This window comes from Ursus arctos, unplaced genomic scaffold (assembly GCF_023065955.2).
Source record: "Ursus arctos isolate Adak ecotype North America unplaced genomic scaffold, UrsArc2.0 scaffold_34, whole genome shotgun sequence".
Classification (NCBI taxonomy): Eukaryota; Metazoa; Chordata; class Mammalia; order Carnivora; family Ursidae; genus Ursus; species Ursus arctos.
In genome coordinates this window covers 28,543,378-28,566,087 of record NW_026623030.1, presented here as the reverse complement: position 1 = coordinate 28,566,087, position 22,710 = coordinate 28,543,378, and the positions used below count along the sequence as shown (strand labels likewise).

Genomic DNA, 22,710 nt, shown 5'->3' with positions numbered 1-22,710 from the left:
CACAACCCCAGTTCACACCGGCTCAGACCCGGGCCATCGGCTCCAGCTCGCCATGCCTCCGTCCGCCTCCCATAAACCAGTCATGTAATAATGCTTGCCTCATTGGGTCGTTATGAAAATTACATAAAACATGGAAAGCACTTGGAATAGCATCCGGAACATAGTAAATACTACGTGAACATTGGGGATTTTTTTGAACCAATACTGATACTTTATTAGTACTGAAGGCCCACAGTTTCCCTTGGGGTTCTGTCTTGGTTGTGCACTCTATGGGTTTTCACCAAATGCAGAATGACGCATATCCACCGTTTCAGTGTCTTTGCCCCAAAGAAAACATGTGTTCTGCCGCTCCTCCCTCCCTCCTTCCTAACTCCGGATCCTCGCTCTGGGATTAATAGGAACCGGAGAGCCTTATTGCCAAAGGAATGAATCACTACTGGTGAATTTTATAAATGGCGGAAGAGGGAGGGTGGAAGGCGTGATAGACCTGCTGTTTTCTCCCTCCGCCAGGGCTCTTGGATCCCAGCATGGGGGGCAGGAGCCGTGCGCATCTTTGGGAGCGGGCAGAACTGGGCTGCAAGCAAGCCTTGCGGGGGGCACCTGGAGGGATAGAGCAGAGATCCTGCAGGGCAAAGCGTTTAGCGTTAGAGACACTGATGTTTGCAACTTCCTTTGAAATGAATCATAAAAGAAGACGAACAGAGGGTTGGAACGTGGAGAGATCTGTGATAAAGCAAATACAGAAAAAAAACCAGAAGCTAGGTGGTGGTTCTATGGTGCCCATTGTACAATTTCGGTCTTTCCATTTAAAATATGTCATGATGCGTTGAAAAAGCAGGTCAAAAATTTTAATCAAAATATTAAAACTGTAGGTGAGGTCTGACTCTGACGGTGGTTCTGCGGTAGATGGAATTTTGCCAAAGTTTGGGAAATGCTTTATTTGAGCAAGCGAGCAGAGGTGATGGCCAGAGAGGGCTCCCCAGATGGCAGAGGGGGCGGAAGAGTTCATGTGACCCCCGCCGTGACCCCCGCCGGCCTGAGTGGGGCCGTGGCCTCCCCTCTTCCTGTGGGACAACAGCTGACCCCCTCCCCCAGCAGGCCGTCCAAAGGTTTCAGATCTGAGCCATCTCCTCAAGCCCAGTAGTGCTGCCAAGAAACCAGGTGGGAGATGAGATAAGCAGTTTGGCTTAGCCCACCTGCCAGGATCCAGGGAAAGTAACTTTCAGCGGGTTTCCTTGATGCCACAGAGTCGAGGCTGGTGCTGGGGAGCAGGAGCAAGGCCCTCGGAGAGCTGGTGGCGTTTGCTTGGGGAGACGACGGGGGACAGGTCCATCCTGCAGCAAAGTGTACTTAGGCTAGACTCAGGACTTAAGAGATAGCTGCCTCATGGGGAAACACAGAAACACTGGCAGGTGCTTGCGGATTTTGTGGGTGATGAGCAAAGGAGTTTCTGTAATGTCAGCTCAGTGTATTGTTCTCCCTACTACGTGCTGGGATCTACTCTCCATGCCTTGAGCGAACACCATTTAATCCTGCGTCTCTGTGAGGGGAGCACTAGACTATCGCTCTTATTTTGCAGGTGGGGAGCATACAGGGGGGAGCATACAGGGGGAGCATACAGGGGGGAGCGTACAGGGGGGAGCGTACAGGTGGAGAGCGTACAGGGGGGAGTGTACAGGTGGGGAGCGTACGGGGGGGGAGCGTACCGGTGGGGAGCATACGGGGGGAGCATACAGGGGGGAGCGTACAGGGGGGAGCGTACAGGTGGAGAGCGTACAGGTGGGGAGCGTACAGGTGGGGAGCGTACGGGGGGGAGTGTACAGGTGGGGAGCGTACAGGTGGGGAGAGTACAGGGGGGAGTGTACAGGTGGGGAGTGTACAGGTGAAGCAAGCAGCTCCCAGCACCAGGTCAGTAAAATGTGGAGCCAGGCTCGGAGTTCCTGCTCTGCACCTGTCTGGCTGGCTGCCGTTTGCAGGATGTTCGTGGCATTTCCTTCCCTACAAGTGGGGAAAACGGCACAGACATCCAGGGGAGCCCTCCTGTTCGTGACTTGCACAGGGGACCTCGGCGGAAGGAGGGAGGCCGGGGCAGATGCGCAGATGGTCTCAAGAGTTAGAGCGGGCAGTCCTACTTGCCAGTAAATCCTGACAGGGAAAGCCTGAGACAGAAGTCCCAGAACACTGCTTTGCAGCCACCGGGGTGATGGTGGAGGGGACGCCCAGCACACTCAGCCTGGGAGGGAAGGCTCATCGCCAGGAAAGGAACTGAGCAAGAAGAGCCCATGATGCATTTGCCAGCCGGGCTGGTGATGTGATGATTTAGTGTTGTTTTCCATGTTACAAAGTCAAGGGCTGTCTTCCAGAATCGCGGTGTGTGGTTGGACAGGTTGTGCACTGCAGGACTCTGGTGGAAGGGTGCCATTCTCACGGACGCCTCCGCCGGGAGAGAGGATGCCCTCTCCTTTCTAAGGAGCAGCTGCAGCAGTGGCCTGGCCCAAGCCCAGGGCGTCCTCTAGCAGCAGGACATCCTGTCCGGGCCAGCTCCTGTGGCTGGCGGAGTGGCCGGCCAGAGGAGGGCAGGCATGCCCCTCGACTGTGGCTGCTGTATGCTGATCACACGCACACCGACAGCAGGTCAGGATGAGGATTGATGAGGACAGGAGAGCCATTAATAGGGAGGCTGATGCTCGCCGCGTGGAAGAGAAATGTGTGTTGTCTCTGCAGCCCCCAGAAGCTGCTGCTGCTTCCTTTCTCTGCCACAAAGCACACGGCCTGCCCAGCCGCGCCCCAGTCTGCATAGAGACACTTCACCCTTGTTGGCTTGTCAGCCCACGCGCCAACAGCAGTCAGAAGATTCTCCTTCCACACGTCCGCCTGTGTCCTCCTTTGGGGGCACTGGGACCGGGGCAACAGAGGCTGATGCATCGCGGTCCCTGAGTGCCCTCCGAGGACCCGGCAGGGGCCCGGTCTAAGGATAAAATGCCGAGTCTAGAGCCACGGGTGGCCACAGAGCCGTGCCTGCCACAGGGGCAGGGGGAGTCAGTGAAAGTGTGGGAGCGCTGTGTTGTTCTCGTGTGTTTCACAGGCAAAAGTCAGAGGCGCTAAATGTCCTACAGTGTGGTGTCCCTGATAGGCCCACGCTGTAAAAAAAAGTGCCCCGTGTCCCTCACATCGAAATGTCCCTCTAGGGGGAACAGGGGCCATTATCTGGACCATAGCTTAATACACAGAACACTGAGTTTTTCAGGAATGCCAGCGCAGGGTAAATTGAAGGAGTCCTTTGTGTTTGTTGGTGACTCTAGCAGGAGCTGTCCCCACCTGGGGAAGTCTGCTCACCGGGCTCCGCACGGAGCCACCGCGGCCGCACCTCTGTGCCAGCGCCCTGGGAGGGGCCAGGGCAGGCGGAGGGGGCTTCACTACGTTTCCTTGGAAGTCATGCTCAAGTCAATGCCCTTTGAAATATGCATCATTCGTTATAAATTCACGTTTACTTTATATCCAGTTAGGGGTGTTAATTTTAATAAAATGTCTTGTAGGTGGGTTCGGTTATCTGTGGATCCCCTTTCGGGATTTTAAGGGAGCATCGCAGAATATTTGTCGGACGTTAGTGGTATGAGGACCCACAGGGTTGGAACTGCGGGATTAGGAAATTTGGGTTGGAACTGCGGGCTTAGGAAATTTGGTGCCGTACTGGAGTCAAGGTCAGGATTTCTTGCAAAGTGATTCTCACCTCTGTTTGTGCAACCGCTCTTCGTGGCATGTCCACTGCATGCCAGGCACTGTCCCGGGCCCTGAGGATGCTGAGAATCAGAGACAGGTCTTCCCCGCCATGCCACGTCGTCAGGACGGGCTCTCCGAGGCCGAGGAACGAGCAGCGGAGCCTCAGCAGGGCCCCCCACCAACAGCGGCAGGAAACTCCGCAGAGTGGGCCTCCTCCGTGGAGGCAGACGTCGTGCAACAGCTCAGGGCTCCCAGGCAGGAGGAGGGGACACAGAGAAGCCCGCCAGCTCTTCCTGCTCCCCTCAGAAGTGACACACGTCACCTCCACTCCCACCACCTCCATGGTTGGAGCCGTTTGCACGGACACACGACACCCCCGGAGGTGGGCAGTGTCAGGACTGGGGGGACCCGAGGAATAGAACAGGGGTCCATCTCCGGGGATGCTCAACCACCTCCCCACCCTGCAGACTTCTTCGGAAAGGACCTGGAAGTCACGCCGCACCTGGCGAAGGCATTCGCTTCCACCCTGCGTCGTGTCCCTGCGCGCAGCCGGGAGACAATGTGTATGGTTCATTCGAACAGAGAGAGTCTAATAGAGGTAATAGAGGGGACTGCTAACTAGATACAAAGTGCGAGGTCCCTACTGAAAGGGGGGACGGAGACCCGGGGGTGCCTTGGAGGCAGCATGATACAGCAGCTGTCCCTCCACGCCCTGTGAGAACAGAGACGATGTCCCCTCGCACAGGTCACTGCTCTGCTGGTGTGGGTCCCTCTGAATGTGAAGAGGGACCGTTGGGCATGGGACCCAGAGCTCTGAGGAGGGGGCTCTGGCTGGCGGCACCTTGTTCTGAGCAGCTGGGACCAGGTGGCTTCTGTGAGTGTCGGGAAGGGGGGGGTTCCCCAGACCAGCCGCTGCCCAGCAGCAGGGGAGGGCACTGGGGTGATGCCCTCGGGCCCCAGAAGGAAGCAGGTAGAGCCAGCCCTTCCTCCTCCAGCCTGGAGGCAGAGCCCAGAAGGGCACGGGGCGGCATCAGACCTCTGCTTTGCGGGGTCGCCCCACAGAGCCCAGCGGGCGGTGGGAGCTCCCGGACAGTGGCTGCCACGTTTGATTCCCCGTGGACCCATAGATGCATCTCCCGGGTCGCATTCCCACAAAGGGAACTCACTGTGCCGGGCTCTGGGACTGCCGCTCTGAGTGTGGGGGAGACAGGCTCTGTGCCCCTCCGGGCTATGTCCCTGCAAGAGCTCCACGGACCATGAAGGGAAAACGGACACTCAGGCCCAAAAGGACACGTGTCCACTTCGTTCTGACCTTGGCTGCTCCTTCGGGGTCAAGAACATAGTGCGATCTGGAGGAGAAGGAAGAGGGAGATGCACATTTGGTAATTTCCAGAGCAGGCTGCTTGCTTCCGAGGACCATGAGGAGGTATTTTAAGGAAAGGCTGAGTGCAGGGGGTGCAGAATTCAACAGCTGCTGGCAGAACAGAAGTCAGTCCCCCTGGAGATGCTTTTCCCCAGGATTCCGGTTTTCCCTCCGTGTCTGTATTTTCGTCCTTGTGTATTTGCACGTGATTAACGGGGAGCTGTTTCTCCAGCTGCCCCAGGAGACACGCGAGAGTCTCCCTGCACATGGCTCTGGCCTGCCCACTGTACCGTGAGCCACGAGCCCACGGTGATCCACGGCACTGGCTACATGCTGGGCTGTGTTGAGAACAAAGACAAGGGAGCATTCCCTGAGTGCCTTATTCCTTCCGACCCAGGGGAACACTGCAAGTGGGAACATAGGTTGTGCAAAAGGGTTTGGTTTGGGTTTTAAAATAACAGAGCCTCCTGGGAACTTAAATTTAGGGTTTTAGAGGGAAAATTGGGCTATTATATACAGATGATTCTGAAGATGCCAGAGTACTCATGTTTGGTGTCATAGATAAGTGGCCCACGTGGGGCTGGGGAGGTGCCACTCGGATGCTCGTCCGGAAGGGGCTCTCCGCTATGCCTAGAAGCATGAGCGGCTGAGCTCCCTGGGTCCCTCAGCTCTGAGCTGAGCTGTACTGTTCCTCTGGCAGCCACGGTGGAAGGATATTGAAGATGGTGGCATGAGGCCCTGGCTGCCTGCACCCACACACGGCTACTCTCCTGGGCAGCCGGCCTTGGCCCCGGCCCCGGCCCCCTGGTACACCTGGGAGGGGTACCACCATGTCTGCACTGGACTGGACAGCCCGTCCTGTGCCCCTCCCTGCTCCCTCCACAGGTGCTGCTGCCTGGTCAACCTTCTGTCTCGGGGTCCGCTCCTCAGAGAGCTCCATGGTCACACTGCGTGGTGTCAGGGAGAAGAAGGCTGAGACGTCCCACATGCAAATCCCAGTGCTTTTCAGCCGTGCAAACCCGAACTGGTCACCCGATCGCGGGATGCCTCGGTTTCCTGCTCTGCACAGTGGGCCTCGTGAGAACCCCGTCGTGCTGGGTGACTGACAGGGATCACAAGTCCCTGCGTGTAAGCCCTTGGGAGGGAGCTGGTAGAGCCGTCCTGGGCGCCCACTCTCACCACCGCCGTGTGAAGCCCCACAGGGTGCTGCGGACCCCCTGCACATAGACCGTCTCCAACCACGGTGGGAAAACCGGCTATAGGGACGGGCTCAGGCCGCATAAGGAGATACCACAGCCCAGGGCTTACACAACCGTCGTTGAGTTTCCTACAATTCTGGGGCTGGAAGTGCAAGGTCAGGGTGCCGGCTTTCTCCTGAGGCCACTGTCCTTGGGGACGGCCACCTCCTCCCTGTGCCCACATGTGGTCCTCCCTCTGCATGTGAGTCCCCCTGGGCCTCTGCATGTCCTGCTTTCTCCCCACCACCAAACGCCACATCTCATCACCTCTTTCAACGCCCTGTCTGCAAATTCAGTCCCATCCTGAGGTCCTGGGAGCCACGGCTTCCACAGAGGGACTTGGAGGGCACGTGGGTGAGCCCCGTCAGGTGTCTGATGCACAGTCAGCTCACTCCCTCTGTACACTGACCACCGCGGCTCTTCGTCCTCCCATGTGTTCACTGAAAACATGCTTGTCCCTTGGCAGAAGCCTGTCTTCTTTGCATTAACAGATGCCAGTGGGGTCGGTTGCTTTCCGATAGATTAGCCGAGCCTGATAGGCTAGGTAAAGTTGTCTTCTAGTCAGTTAGCCCAGGGGAACACATCCCTCGTGGCTATGGGACACTGTGCCTCAGTTTCTTCTCTGGAACATGGGACAGTAGTACCTACCCAACAGTCGTATGTGGAGGATTATGTGGAAGTAGGTGTTAGATGCTCAGCGTAGGGGTCTTGCATGTAACAAACAGCAACAATTAGACTGCGTCTGTTGCCGCAACTATTAACAGTTTGAGTTTTGTCCGGGATAAAGACTAATCTCAAATACGTAATACCTAGCTTGAGAATTGGAAGGGAAAGAGAAAATATCAGAGAACATAGATGTTACCATGAATGTTGGTGATATTTAAATAAGATTTGAACTCTTACCGCGTTCACAAAGAAAAGAGGAACGGCATTAAATTCACACAAGTGATGGATAGTGCACAGTGGAGTCAGAATTATTGAAGATACCTCACAACGGCAGAGTGTGGCTGGCTGGAGGCAGAGTCTGAAAGAGGGTCCAGTCCCCCCAGATGGGTCCCTCACACCTTCAGGACTGGGCAGGGTCATTCAGAAGGAACGGGCAGGTCTTGTCCACTCATCTGGACCCATCCGTGTGTCCATTCATCTGCGACGGTCTGAGAGAGGGAGGGGAACATGGGGGCCCAGGAATGGGACAAGTCCCACCCATCTGGCTATTGCAGGGACCGCTGGATGTGAGTGGACGCAGGTGGGCTCTGGGGGGACCCAGCAGGTGTCTTCCCAACTCAGGGTGGGCCCAGCTTTCGGTCAGGTTACCTGGGGCCAAGCATGGGCCAGCACCTTATGCAGGAGGCTCAGTGAGGAACGCCCCAGGGGTCAGGCCTGTAAGCGGGGGACAGAGCAGGGAGAGCCATGCCTGGGTTAGTCTCCAGTGGCCACTGTGACAAATGACCATGAGCTTGCTGTCCTAAAGCAACAAGAATGCTTTCCCTATGGTTCTGGAGGCCAGAAGCCTGAATGATGCCCCCTCTGGGGCCCCAGGGAGGATCTTCTCCTGCTTCTTGGAGGGGCTGCTGGCAGCCGGCACTCCTGCCCGTCTGGCCACGTCCCTGCCACGTTGTCAGCTTCACCTACATGAGGCCTCCTCCTCTTCTGTCTGCCAGGTCTCCCTCTGCGTCTCTCTTACAAGGACGCTGATTGAATTTGCAGCTTACCCCCATATCCAGGATAATCTCATCTCAAAATCTTTAACTGAATGACATCTGCCATGTGAGGCCCCCTCCCTCTCTTCTGTCTCTCCCTCTCCCTCCCTCTCTCTGGGGTATTTTCACACCACAGCCCCCTGTTTCTGCTTCCCCCGGACAGGCTGGCCCGTACTCGGAAGCAACGAGGGGCGGGGAGAGCAAGCAGGGCGGCAGCCCCCCGACTTGCAGCCTGAGTGGAGTCACAGGCAGAGAAAGAACTCTGACACTCCCAGCCTGAGGGCCCCTCCCCCTGCGAAGATGGCAACAAGCAGGGCCCCGGGGTGCTCTGGTCCCAAACCGTGCGAGTGTGAGCATCAGGACCCCCAGGCAGGTGTCCTGCCCCCCAACTCCCCAGCATTTAGTCTCTGGACACCCCCTTTCATTCACTGGCAGAGTCCTTCCTGTGTGGGACCTCACTGTATCCTCAGATCCCCTCCAGCCTCCCCAAAGCCTCCTCGGAGGGGAAGCCTGCAAGGCCGCGGGTCACTCATCCCTGATTTTCATCTACTTCCTCTGCACGCCGTTTCCATCATTAGAGAGCCATTAGCATGAGGCGGTGTGGGGGGAAGGGGTCCCCTAAGTTGGGCATTAGGGAAAGATGCTTGTTATAACCAAGACCTCTGGCCCCCGGGGCAGACCCCAGTTACATTCCTGGCTCATTTTGTGTTTTCAGGAGTTAAGATCTTCCCAGCCCCCCTCATTATTTCATCTGCCTTTGTGGGTCTTATTCACCCTGCCACAGCCCACGAAATCTGTGAATTTGGTGCATTATTTTCTACTAATACAATCATCAGGACATGTCAGTGCATGTGGCCGGGTGGGGATAGCTTAGCTAACATGAAGGAACGTAACCTGGGGTTATCAGTGACTTCAAACGAGACAGCTGTGCTTGCCACCCAGGCTGCCTGCTGCCTGTCCCCGTGGCTTTGTGGGGGACTCTGCACTCAGGGGCGCAGGCTGCTGGGCTCCCAGGCTGGGGTCACCACCACCAGCACTGCCAGCACCACGGAGAGGGACGGGAAGGTCCCTCTTGGGAAATTAAGTGTTCCCATGAGGAGGTAACACGTGGCTCCTGCTCACAACTTGTTGTCAAGATGGTCCCGTCCCTGTCCAACAACACGTGAGCTAGGACAGTCCCACTGTGCACCCGAACAAGGGTCAGACGCTGCTGGCAAGCCATCGTGCTCCTGCCACGTGCAGACTCCGGCCGTGCACGGAAACCCAGAGAGTCACAGACCCTGCGTCAGACACAGTTTGTGCTTTTATTACTTGCCATAAACACTTCGTGCGTGTCCATACGCACACATGCATGTGAGCACATGCATGCACACAGTACACACATGCACACACACTGCACACATACGCTGCACACGTGCACGAGAACACGCACATGCATGCACCCGCACATACACACCCGCGCACCCACATGTGCACACATGTACGCAATCATGCACATGTTTGCACTCACGAACACTAACACACACATATGTGCACCTGCACACATGCACACACCACACATGAACCCAAACGTGCACATGTGTGCGCCCACACATGCACACTAACACATGCACATGTGCACCCTGCACATGTGCACACGGCCATACACACATGCACATACATGCACATACCATGCATGCACACGGACATGAGCACACGCACGTGCATACCTCTACCTCAGGGCCCCGCCCGGTATTGCAGTCCCCCCCAAAGGCGCTGCGGCTCCACCCGCCCCTCAAAGGACACTGCTTAGGTGTGAAGTCCTGCCTCCCCTCCTCCTTTTACCAATGTCTAGCTCCTCCTTTTTCTTATTACTTTGAAGAACAAACACTGAATTTCAAAGCAAAACAAAACACGACACGAAGACTTCGCTCTATATTCACAGCCTACCCCAGCACCTGCTCTGCTCTGCCTTCCCGGGGGGGATCGAGGTGGCAGGTGTGCCTAAGATGCTGTTTTACCTCCTTCTCCTAGAGCACCTCCTTCAACGAGAGGCCCAGAAAGTTACATCCATGAAACAGCCCACGGCCCTGAAAACCAGTCTTACAAGCCTGACCTCCCTCCTTCCTCCTCCTCTGCCCGTCCTCATCCTCCTTCTCCCTCCCTCCACCTCCCCCTTCTTCTCCTTCCCCAAGTCAGTGACAATTCAGCCTGATTTTCTGGAAGACTTGAAAGAGAAAAAACCTGAGATTACGGGCCGACGGCAAGGAGAGCTGTGGCCAGGCCACAGTGGTGACAAAGCCGCCGGAGCCGTTCCATTCGGCCTTTCAATCAGATTTAAGTGCTTTTGCTATTGGCAGACATTTAGGATGACAGCCTCCTGTGACTCATCAACGGGCCTGAGTCCACGTTTCTCTCCAGAGTTATTACTGATCATCCCCGGACGCCGAGCCTCTCAGCGCCTCTTTGTGTGTTTTGTATCCTGGCTGCCTAACCGTGGAGATGAAAGGGGCCTTCATTGGAAATGCTTTTTATGATGTGGGAACAATCTGATAATTTCAGCTTTGCTTTCTTCACGCCCCTCCGAGTGCTGGGGGGAGGAGTGCATCCTCTGCAAATCGAGCCCGCAGGGACCGTTCAGGCAGGGATGCGGCACCTGCAGGAGGAGGCAGTGGGGGGCCTGGCTGGGAGTCTGGGCTTTGCGTTTCCAGCTGTGCATCCCCAGGAAGTGTTACCGAACGTCTCGGGGCCTCAGACTGACCATCCGGGAACCGAGGGCAAAACCCCCTGCCTCCTGGGTGCTTGCACACGCTGAGACTACACGTGTCACGCTCAGCTGACAGTCCAGGCACGTGGTAAGTGCTTGGTGAACACGGGTGCTCCCTCCACGCTCACTTCGGGCTTGTGCCCGTGTCCAAGAGCCACCAGAACACACCAGCACACGCCTGGGCTCCACATGGAGCATTCTGAAGGGCAGGGGCCAGAAAGCAGTTTCGGCAACCCGAGGAGCAGAGGTGCGTGGCTGCCCTCCCTCCCAAGGCTCGAGGGGGAGGTGCGTCATTGCTTTTTCAAGCTTCTGGAGGTGCCTTCGTCCTGTCCTGCATCATCAGAGCCAGGAGTGTGGCGTCCCGCTTGGCTGGTCTTCCTCTGCCACAGCCGCCAATCTCCTTCCACTTCCCTCTTGTGAGGACGCTCAGATGATACTGGGGGCCCGCTCAGACAACCCTCAATTATCTGCCCATCTCAACATCCTTAACCAAACCACATCTGCAAAGTCCCTTTGCTGCCAGAAAAGGTCGCACTGACAGGTTCCGGGGACTCAGGACCTGACATCTTTGGGGCCATGAATTAGCCTAGCATACTTACCCAGTTCTCGTTCAGGATGAGAAGGAATGCCCCTGGATTGCTGGAAAACAGAGACAAAAGGAGGCGGTTCCTCCACCAAACTTGGTTCTTCTCTCAGACGCCAACAGGGAGGAGCAGTCTTCTATGGGGCAGGAGCTGTGACCATGGGGAAGTGCCCGGTCTCGGGCTGCTCGGAGGACGGCATGAGCTAATATGTGCCTCTGTCTCCCTGTCTGGGGTGCAGAGCCCAGACACGGACTTAACCGGGGAGGGAGGAGGGTGGGAGTTGAGGCAAGATAGGGCACACAGAAGAAGACACACCAGGTAGTGCCCCCGCTGGGCAAGTGGGGAGAAATCCCATGGGACTCAGTAAGGAACCATGAAGAGTATAGGTCACATCCACCCCCACAACTGAGATGGGAGGTTCTCTGCAGAAATCCATATGGGAGCAAAAGAACACACGATGCTCAGATGAGAGAAGCTGAGCAGGGTTATTTCCATGAAACTAGCCTCAGCCTGCCCTGCAGGAGGCCCTCGGGGGGGTGGCTGTGCACACAGTGTCCCTCCTCCAGGCACACCAGAGGTCAGCAGGCCAAGAGGCTGAGGGCACGGCTCCTGACACCTAAGGGCCATCTGCCAGAGGAAGTGCTGCATGCCTGCGGTGCCTGGGGGGGGGGGTCTGTGTGCAAACTGGAAGAAGGGGTCCCAGGAGAAGCGGTCAGACAGCCACAGCATCTGCCTCAGCCGAAAGCAGAGAGCAGTGTCCACTGTAGGGCTCATCCCTCAAAGAGCGAGGGCACTTCCCCTCACCTCCTCCACCATCTCTGCTGTTCTGCCCGGTGGGGTACCCTAAGGTCTCACCGCCCTCCCATCTCCTCTTCCAGGTGTCTGACAGATGTGACTACGTCTTCGTCAATGGGAAGGAAATGAAAGGCAAGGTGAACGTGGTGGTGAACTTCACCTACCAGCACCTGAGCAGCCCCCTGGAGATGACCGTGTGGGTGCCCCGGCTCCCGCTGCAGATCGAGGTCTCGGACACTGAGCTCAACCAGATCAAGGGCTGGAGGGTGCCCATCATCTCCAACAAAAGGTGGGTGTGCTTGTCACAACTCCGTATCAGAGACCCGAGTCGAATATGCTTCCACTAAAAACGCATACTTGCCAGGTAGCTGACTCCAGGCATGACTGGATCCAGGGATTCAAATGGCACCTAGGACGCAGTCTGTCCCCACCTCTGGGGCTGGCTTGCTGTGTGTTGGCTCGTCCTCTACCAGCTTTTCTCATGGAGTTGCAGACTTGCAGAAAGCGCATCCTCTCTTCCCCAGTGGTTCCAGCAGAGGTCCCGGAGTTACATGACCCTTGCTTGGGCTGTGTGCCTGTGCCCGATGCAGTCACTGTGTCGAGGACATAGAGCACACTGTCTGTCCAGTGAGACCTTAGCGCAGTCCCCTGGCGGGAGCCAGCCACCCAAAAGAGGTCAACCCCACTGGAACTTAAGGGTCAATACCAGAAGGGACCAGTGGATTCTGGGAAGGCACGAAGGACAGAGGTCCCCTAGAGAGACCTGGGAGCAGGCTCTGGCTGACCTGGGCAGCTGCTCCGTGCCCCCAGCCCAGAAGCTCTGAGATTGCTTGGTCTCAGGGAGGTGAAGTAAGAAACCTGTCACCCGTGTGCCTGATCCTTTACTCTGAGGTGTCTGCTAGAGGGACAGGTGTCCTTTATCCACACAGGCCACCAGGTACCAGGGGAGTAGCAAGAGGTCAGCCTCTTTGTTCAGAGAATCTGTCATCTTGGAGAAACCCATGACCGAGGACCGCATGCCAGCCACCTGCTGAAAGTCGCAAGTGAGCACATGCGGAATTAGACAAGGGAGCACTCCTGGTGTCTATGCTCAGCAGGGAGGACAGCTGGCACTCTTGTGCCCTGGGGTAGGGGACAGCTTCGAGAATGCAGGCTGTGGGTCCCACGTGTGGTTGGAAGATGGTTTCGGCAATGACCCTCTCCTTAGTGGTGGGGGCCTCCGCCACTGAGCTGGCGGGACCCTCTCCTTAGCTGCGGGGTCTCGGCCGCTGAGCTGGCGGGGTGGGGCTAGGAGTGGTTATTGAGGCTGCAGGGCGGGCAGCTGATGGTAGGACGTGCCGCAGGACTGGCTGAGTCTGATGGTGGCACATCGCAGTGTCACGGCTGTCCAGCTCAGTTCCGCCCACAGAACCAGGCTGATGCTCAGATGGAGACTGTGATGTGCCAGAAAGGGCTGGCTGGACGGAAGGCGTCAGACACGAGAGGAGCCCTGACATATGCCCCCGAGCCAAGCCATCCCGGTCCTTTCTGTGCTTACCGTCACATTACCTTGAGTTTGACACTGACCCCTTGAGTGCTGGTTTATGGGGCTATGGGGGTCATCCACAGCCCTATCAGATTACTCACTCATGCTGCACAGTGAAATGACGAGTCCCCAAACTTAGGGGCTTAACGAAGACGCGTACGATCTCACAGTGACGGTCTCACCATATCTCCAGATCGGGCACGCAGGCATGGCTTAGCGGGGTCTCTCACAGACGCCAGTCTGGAGCTCGGGTGGGGAGGCCTCCGCCTCTAAGCCCACGTGCTGGTCGGCAGCCCTGGTTCCTCGTTGGCTGTTGCTCTAGCATATGGGAAGCTCTGTGGGGCTGCTCACAGCGCGGAGGCGTGTTTCCTCAGAGCAAGCAAGAGAAGAACCAAGGAAAGACTACCAGGCAAGACAGATGTCACAGTCTTTCTTAAAGCTGAATCCTGGACGTGACATCCCCTAACTTTGGCTGTAATCTTGCCCTGGAAGAAGGTTACCAGGCGCAGCTCGCACTCAAAGGGTGGGGATTCCGCCAAGTGCATTCCGGGAGGTGGGGCTCTGGCGACACCTCCGAGCTCTGCTGACCACACCAGCCCCTTCTGATGGTCAGGACCCGTGTCACACCTGTGGTCAGGTATTTGGGGTATCACCTGTGTTCTCTCTGAGCCCCACCAGGCTGGGCTCACTGCCTGCTCGCCTTTGCAGCCCCTGCTGTTGGCCCAAGTCAGTACCGATAACCTGACCTGACCATTTGACAGGCCAGTTCGGGACAGTGAGGAAGAGGAGGACGACGACAGGAGGGGGGGTCGCGGCTGCACACTCCAGTACCAGCACGCCATGGTGCGGGTCCTGACGCAGTTCGTGGCTGAGGCGGCGGACCGTGGCGGGCACCTGGCCCACCTGCTGGGCTCAGACTGGCAGGTGGACATCACGGAGCTGGTGAATGACTTCATGCAGGTGGAGGAGCCCCGCATCGCCAGGCTGCACGGGGGACAAGTCCTGATCGGCCAGGAGCTTGGGATGACCACCATTCAGGTAAGCAGCCCCAGGGCAAGGACCCTCTATGTCCCTGCTTCTTCTCCGCCCAGATGAGGATTGTTTGTCATTGCTTAGGACATCTATTTCTAGAGCGACCCAAACTGTCGCCTAAATAATGTAAGTGTAAGGATGTGACAAGAGTCTTGAATTCCTCACTTCCTGCATTTGACAAGCGCTGGACGGCTCCTCTGGATGGGTCATGTTTGAAAGCCCAGTACACCGTCTGTCTCCACGCCATGCTGGGTGTTAGGGTCGTGAGGAGAAGGCTCTGGGCATGAGCTGGCCTCCTGGGAGCCGTGGGCATGGGCACGGCCAGCAGCTTCTCGCTGAGCCCTCTGCCCCACTGACCATCATCGCGTGTCACAGCGTTCCATCCCGCCACGATGCCATGCTGCCTCAAGCCCTACCCCAGGCCCCGTGAAAACAGGGCGTCTCAGAAACGAGCCGAGGAGAGAAGCAAAGTTATTATGCCGCTCACGGTCTTGGGGTCACCCGCAGCTGGAAACGGATGGAGGAGGACCAGGGTGCAACACCGGGTTTTAGAACAGACACTCCCCAAAAATGCTGTTCCAGGAGGCCCCCTGGGTTGAGTCATCTACCTCCTGTCTTCAAAGAAATATGATTGTTCAGTAGCTGCCCCCGATGGGGCTACTAGCCTGTCAGTGGGATTTCTGACACAGCCGTGTGCGAGGAAGCCTTGTCAGTGAAAGTATTGGATTAAGCAAGATTTAAAGCATATCCGCTCTGGAAAATTGGCTAGTATTTAAAAGAGATCATTTTACTCAAGGAGGAAAATAGATGGGTATGAAGTGACCCAGGGGTCGCATGCTCCAATGACCTCTAAGACCGGAGAAGGTAACAGTGAGCAAAGCAGGCTGGGCGTGAGCTGGAAGGCAGCAGCTCACTTGGACCCCAAGTGCTGGGAACACAATAGGGGCCAGTGAGGAGTGCGGCGAGGGCGGGGCTGCCAAAGGAAATGAAAATCTAGCACGCTCAGATCTTGCAACTTTTCCGGAAAAGCAAGAACTCTTTTGTATGAAATCCTCTGATTTTTTTAAAGGGTGGCCATTAATTCCATTTTAAAGTTTTATTTACATCAAACAAAACCTATCTGCCCCCTAGACAAGAGCTTGAAAGCTCCATGATTGACTTTTAGTTGGAAGATCTAAACCAAAGAGCTAAATTCCAACCATCTGTCCACAGGCTAGACTGACGCCTGGGGACGGGAACCAGGGGCGGCATTAACCACTGTGCCCGTGTGCTGGCATAGGCCAGGGCTTAGGGCCGGGGACATGGGCCGGCTTCCCACGCATTCAGCGCGGACACTGTCCTGGTGGGGCAGCGAGTCCTGAAATCCTTTGCTTTATTCCCACTGAGTCCTCCTGAGCTATAAAGCTGCTTGTCTGCTTCCTTCTGGGGACCCGTAACTCACGCTCACTGCCATTCAAATTGTGCAGACCAGACTCAGAGACCGAAGGTGGTATTTGGATAGAATTATGGAGCTCGATACACAAATATCAGGGGTCCTGGGAAAACTGCCATCTCGACATACGTCTTCATAAATATCATACCTCCTGGCAGAGAGAAGCATGTCAGGAACGTGGGTTAAAGGAAGCTGGAAGCCGTGTCATCCAGGGTTAAGGCTGAGGGTTCGTGGGGAGCAAAGTCAACCCTTCAAACTTGAGTGAGGGGTGAGCGGGACAGGGATTCCACAAAAGTAGGATTTCCTCTGCAGGGTCTAAATGGAGCGTAAGCTTGGTTTCCCCGGGATGCCACGGTGTCCGCAGGAGCAGTGAGACTCTGGGATGTTGGCACCGATGGTATAGACTCGCAGCTCTGTTTCCTGGGGATGCAAGCTGATCTCCCAGATGCTCAGTGTTTCCCAAGGTATGGGTTCCCACGTGTGCTGTCGTGACACACGGGTGACTCAGGTGACACGTGGACTAGAGGTCTCCCCTCAGCCACACACGTGTGTGAGAGAAACACGTAAATACGTAACTAGCACATCAAAATCATTTTTCCTTGCTGCTGTGAAGTTTCTTAAACCAATTATTTAAGTAAAATAATTTTAAATAAAATACGCACATGCACAAATACTAGAAAATGGTTGTGCAGTACGAGAGTCATGCAGTTAGCCCTCAGTGAATGACAGTGTTAATTCCTCCTCTGCCTGGGGGGTCCTGGGGTCATCTGTAGAGTGGGGTGGGGCGTCAGGTCCCCCCGTCTGCTGCCAGACACCGTCTTGCTGTTGCTTTAAAAATACATCATATCTTCACAAGAGATACGTTTTTGGAAGAAGACATGAGTGGGAAAGACCCGTTTCTGTTCGTTCTGACTCATTCATCTGGCTCTACGAGCATCATTTGTGCCATGGGAGGAAACTCTGGGACCACAGAAAGCTTTTCCTTCCATGTTGGTTCTGCCTTTCAGATCCTGTCGCCTCTGTCAGATGCCATCTTGGCAGAAAAGACCATCACCGTGCTGGATGAGAAGGTGACCATCACGGACCTCGGGGTCCAGCTGGTGACAGGGCTGTCACTCTCCCTGCAGCTCAGCCCCGGGAGCAACAGGGCGATCTTTGCCACTGCGGTGGCTCAAGAGCTTCTGCAAAGGCCCAGACAGGTATGGAGGTGGGGCTGGGGTCACACAGCAGGTGGTCACACAGCAGGTAGGTCAGACAGCAGGTGGGCCAGACAGCAGGTGGGTCAGGCATCTGGAGGAGTCACACGTGGGGCCAGGTCACATGTCAGGTGGGGTTATTCAATGAGCGGGTCACACATCATGCGAGGTCAGTGGAGTGGGGTGAGTTCACACATTAGATCAGGCTATCCGTCTGGTGGAGTCACTAATCGGGGGTCCCACAGAACAGTGGGATCCCATGTCATGGGTCTCTCAGCCTGGAAAGGGGTTTGAGAGGCAGGCAACTCTCTGGCTCATGCTTCCTAGCTCCCCTAAACAGAACAGCAAGAAAAAAAAAAAGGTTGCCCAGGGTCAAGGATCATAGGCCACCAGGAGATGAGGGACTGGACAAGGACTCCACTCCATTAACCACAGTGCCGGAGTCACCTGGGCCATCTCACACTCTTCCACTGCCCCCGCAGCCCCGGGGGGGTGGAGGGGCCTCCGGGGAGGTGCCCACAGGCTGCTGCCGTGTCCCTGAAAGGAAAGTGGGGTAGCAGGTCTGGGGCGTTGGGAGGTTGAGTCACTCTCGCCAGGCTTACGGTTTAGCTCAGGATGGAAGTGAGGACCCCACGGGGATGTCCGCCAGCATCGCCCTTCTCTGAACGGGACACCATGCGCCGACGCTGACCTGTGTGTGTTTGTGTGTGGATGCGATGGTCCCCGACGGGCGCTGGAGATAGGACATGCGCAACTGTTACATGTGCTCCTCCCTCATTAGAGGAGAGTAAGCTTTATTTTTTAGAGGGAATGTGGAGGCTTGGGTGAACCTTGCTGAGCAACAAGACAGTGGCCTCCAGCTGCTGATTCTTGATTCTCTCTGCGCCTCGTGAAGCGGGACCGTCCTCCCGCGGGGCTGCTGGAGGGCCTCCAGCCCAGGTGGGGGGTTTCCTGGCAGCTTCCCTTCTGGGGGGGAATGGTTCCTGGCAGGTGTCCCCTTGGCACCCCCTCCCCCAGCACTGCTGAGGCTGCAACCGTGCTCTGAGCTGAGCCGGACTCGTCCCAGGACACACACAACCCTCCTGTTCCCCAGCCTGCACCTGTCCCTCAGCGCTCCGCGGCCTGTGTTCGCTTACGCTTCTGCCTCTTTGCCATGGCCTTTGGGTGCAGAGGCTTGGATTATAAAACCCTTGAACGTGGATGATTCCAGTAAGAGATATGAATTCTTGCCAAAGACAAGCCTCCTTTTTCTCAGGACGGGATGCCAGCCAGGAGGCAAGGCACAGATAACAAAGGAGAAATAACCTGGGGCTGATTTCTGTCTTCATGGGGTGATAAAACCAGGGGACCACCAGCCGGGAGTTAAGGAAGCAATAAGACACAGTTAGAATAAGGCCAAAGAGCTGATCCATTTGCGACATGCAGAGCTGAACACGCTCCCCTGCGGGCAGCTCCGTGCTTGGTCTGGATGGCCCTTAGTCCCTGCGTGCACTTGGCTCTGACATTTCAGTCTCAAGAAATCCAATGGCATTTGAGTTTCCTGCTCCGATTTCCTGGCAGATTGGAAGAGCCTGGTGAGTCAGTGTCACGTCCAGGGGCTCTTGGGCTGTGTCTTGGCAGCGTTCTGCAATTAGCGGCTGGTCGAAGCCAACGCCTGACAGTAGCCGTATTTCATGGCGGGGCTGAAGGAGGAGCAGAAGCTCCCTTCCAGTCACATTCCTCCTTCCAGACACCAAACAGCACCGGGGTAAACCTGGCTCCGGTCATGCTCAGGGGCTCTTTAGTTGCCAGAAAGAGAAATCCAGTCAAGCGAGCTTGAACATGAGGGATCTGTTACAGAACTAGGGGCTCCCCCAGACCCCAGTTGTGGGAACTCGGGAGAGGCAGGGTCCCGGCAGTCTCTCCAGCCCACACTCCCTGCCCTGTGCCTTCCTTCTGCTGAATTTCTTTTTCTTTCCCTGTACTAATGCTGGGCTCAAGCATTTGCTTATCCCTGATCCATTGTGGTGGCTCCAAGGTGGGCTCCACCCCCCAGTTTTATGTGAGTCCTCACGCATCTTCCTGCAGCTCAGGCTTCCACCCTGTCTGTCTTATTTCAAATTTGAGAGAGAGAGAGAGAGAGCGATTCACTGGCTCAGAGCTGCTGAGATGAACGGCTCTAAAGGCCACCTTGTGCCCCCTTGTCCCCAGTCCAGTCCACTGTGGCGCCGTGGCCGGGTGTGCGGGGGCATGTGTCTCTCCAAGCTAGTCATCTTTCTGGGCTTGGGTGGAACAGGTTCTCTGAGATCTGGGGGAGGGAGGGAACAACGGGCCCACCAGTTCGCGGTCCAGCACAATGACCTCTTCCTTGAAATTAGAGGCTCACATTCGATCAGAGAGTATCTCCTCCATTACGGTCCGCCTGGTCCAACCAGTGCCAAGGAGGGTTGATCCAAAGCAACAAAGCAAAAAGGCAAGAGATGGAGATATGCGCAGACCTTGGCCCTGGCCACCCCCTGGTCTCCCCGTCTCCCCCGCCGGTTGAGGGGACAGAGGGTGGCAGACACAGTCCATGTAGAGTGCATGTGTCCCTGGCTGGTGTAACTCCCTGTCTCCGAGTCAACACTGTGTCTGGAAACTCGTACAAACCTACCCCCGTAGACCCAGACGCAGCAGGAGCAACGCCAGCAAAGCCTGCGGCACGTCTGGTGCCCCTGTCCGGACCAGGTGCTGTAATCTCCATTGTGAGTAACGAGCGGAGACTGAGGATGAAAGCAGCTTAAAAGTAATGTCATGAATATTTTCCCCTGAAATGTGTGACACTTGTAAATGATTCCACTAAGCAGGCACACCCTTTGACGTGCAATTTGCGGCTGCACAGAAGCAGACCTTGCACCCCTAAAAGCCCCGTCTTTCTTTCGACCCCTCGGGGAAGAAAAGCAGATCTTCTAATGGGGCATTTAGCATGGGCCCCACTTCACTCTCATGTCAAGGCCGTGCTTGTGTTCTTTGGTTTTCCACCTCCAAAAGCACTGGTTTTCTTCCATGACCCTCGTGCGTCCGGCCTCTTATCCTTGCTCTGCTGAAAAGGCATTCCTTTGTTCTTGTCGTATGATTTTCGCCACAAATGTCTACTGCACAAAGACCTGGTGTCCTTGAGCCCTGGGGCCCGTGCTCATTGACTTATTTTATTCAACAGGAAGCGGCCATCAGTTGCTGGGTCCAGTTCAGTGATGGTTCCATCACACCCTTGGATATCTACGACGGGAAAGACTTCTCCTTGATGACCACCTCCCTGGACGAGAAGGTGGTCTCCATCCACCAAGACCCCAAATTCAAGTGGCCTATCATCGCTGCGGAAGCCGAAGGGCAGGGTGCTCTGGTAAAGGTCGAAATGGTCATCAGCGAATTGTGCCAGAAATCCAAGCGGAAGAGCGTGCTGGCCGTGGGAACAGCCAACATCAAAGTTAAGTTTGGCCAAAATGACGCGAACCCCACCACCAGCGACAGCAGACACACTGGGGCAGGAGTTCACCTGGAAAATAACGTCAGCGACAGAAGACCCAAAAAACCCTTGCAAGAGTGGGGGAGTCAGGGGGGACAGTACTACAGCAGTTCTTCCATGGGCCTCATGGAAGGAAGAGGGTCCACGACAGAGAGGTCAACCTTCCAGAGAAAGAACGGCCGAGGAAGCCTTCTGGATGATGACAGCCACCTGCAGACCATCCCCATCGACCTCACCAGCTTCCCAACCCAGGGGGACCTGCCCAGAAGCGACGGGGAAGCGGACGAGAGTGGCCTCGCGCAGGCATCCAAAGGGCTGAGCGACTTGGAGATCGGCATGTACGCTCTGTTGGGGGTCTTCTGCCTGGCCATTTTGGTCTTCCTGATAAACTGTGTGGCCTTTGCACTGAAATACAGGCACAAACAGGTTCCCTTCGAGGAGCAGGAAGGTCTGAGTCACTCCCACGACTGGGTCGGGTTGAGCCACCGCTCCGAACTGCTGGAGAACCACGTCAACTTCGCGTCCTGCCAGGAGCAGATCACCGCCATTGACAGGGGCATGGATTTCGAAGAGAGTAAGTATCTCCTCCTCGGCACAGACTCCCAGAAGAGCATCAACGGGCCGCTGTTCCAGTGTTCGGGCCCCACCGCTGCAGACGGGAAGGATCAGAAGAGCGAGCCCCCGACGTCCCCTACCTCAAAAAGGAAAAGAGTAAAATTTACCACCTTCACCACCATCCCCTCGGATGAAGGATGCCCCACCGTGAACTCTATACTGACCGGCAGTGAGGACATGAGCTGGGTCTGCCAGGATCTGGACCCCGGGGAAAGCAGACAGCCCCACGGCTACATGGAAAGGTTACGCGAGGATGTGTAAGCCAGAAGCTCACGGACACGGGTTCTCGCTCACCTCTCAGCCTTTAATTTGGGGATGTGCGGCAAGGGCACCCCCGGGAAAGGAGTGAAGTGACAGGACAGGATAAGAGCACCCCTATCAGCACAGCCCCGGCAGACGGCGCCGGCTCGGCTGGGGTGGCCCCACGTCGGGATCGAGGCTCACATTCCGGCATCCGGTGTCTCGGCCAGCATTAAGGGGCGGATTGTGCATGGCACGATTTGTAAAACTTGGAAGAAAAATGAGTTCTGAATCACAGAGCTTCTGAGAGGTCCTGGGAAGAGCAGCTCCCCTCTGTCCCTCACTCTCTTTCTCTGTGGAATCAAAGCCCTTTGGGTACGGTGACCACATGGGTCCATAACTCAGTATTGCAGACTCCGGGAGAACCCTGGCGGGAGGGCGAGCAGATCGACGGGAGGCAGTGAGTCATCTGAGCCGGGACGTGCAGCCCGCCGTGGGTGGGACCAGGGGCCACGTCCAGAGAGCGGGTAGCGTCTGGGGGGCGTCATCGCGGGGTGTCATCGCCCAAAGACCAGTGCGGCCTGTTGACGGACCAGGAGCTGCTGACAGGGACAGAAGGGGCCCACGTGGGCAAATAGGCCATGGATATCTTTGTAAGGAGAGGCCGAGAGCAAAGGAGCAGCCCCCTGGGGGATTCGGAGCATTCCTTTATTTGTATTTTTTACGGGGCACAGAATGTCAACCTGGTTCAAGGAACCGGGCTTTTTCGGGCGAGTCCACTGTGCTCCAATGTGCACTCCTCTCCCCACCAGCTGTCTAAGAGCCATCGCTCGCTTGTGGGCATGGGGGACTTTTCCAGCATCCCCCCCACCTCTGTGGCCGGTGGGTCAACTCCAGTGGCTCCACCAGGCGAACATCACTCATGTCCTTTCCTTGAAGAGGCTGGTCTTTCAGGATTCGCGGTTCTTGCGGTGAATTCGACACCAAGGGACACTCATTCCCCTGCGCCTCTGGGAAGATGAGGGAGCCATTTTGTGGTG

General features: G+C 56.3%; 1 protein-coding gene across 1 annotated transcript in view; it reads left to right on the top strand.

The window, feature by feature from the left end:
• Window positions 1–21,838, top strand: part of TMEM132D (transmembrane protein 132D) — a 544,075-nt gene extending 522,237 nt beyond the window's left edge. Inside the window, exons 6-9 of the mRNA XM_048221636.2 lie at window positions 12,230–12,435; window positions 14,433–14,709; window positions 17,143–17,334; window positions 20,510–21,838. Of these exons, the coding sequence (XP_048077593.1) occupies window positions 12,230–12,435; window positions 14,433–14,709; window positions 17,143–17,334; window positions 20,510–21,691 (1,857 nt within the window). The 3' untranslated portion in view covers window positions 21,692–21,838. The remainder of the gene's footprint in view (window positions 1–12,229; window positions 12,436–14,432; window positions 14,710–17,142; window positions 17,335–20,509) is intronic.
• Window positions 21,839–22,710: the final 872 nt, after the last annotated feature.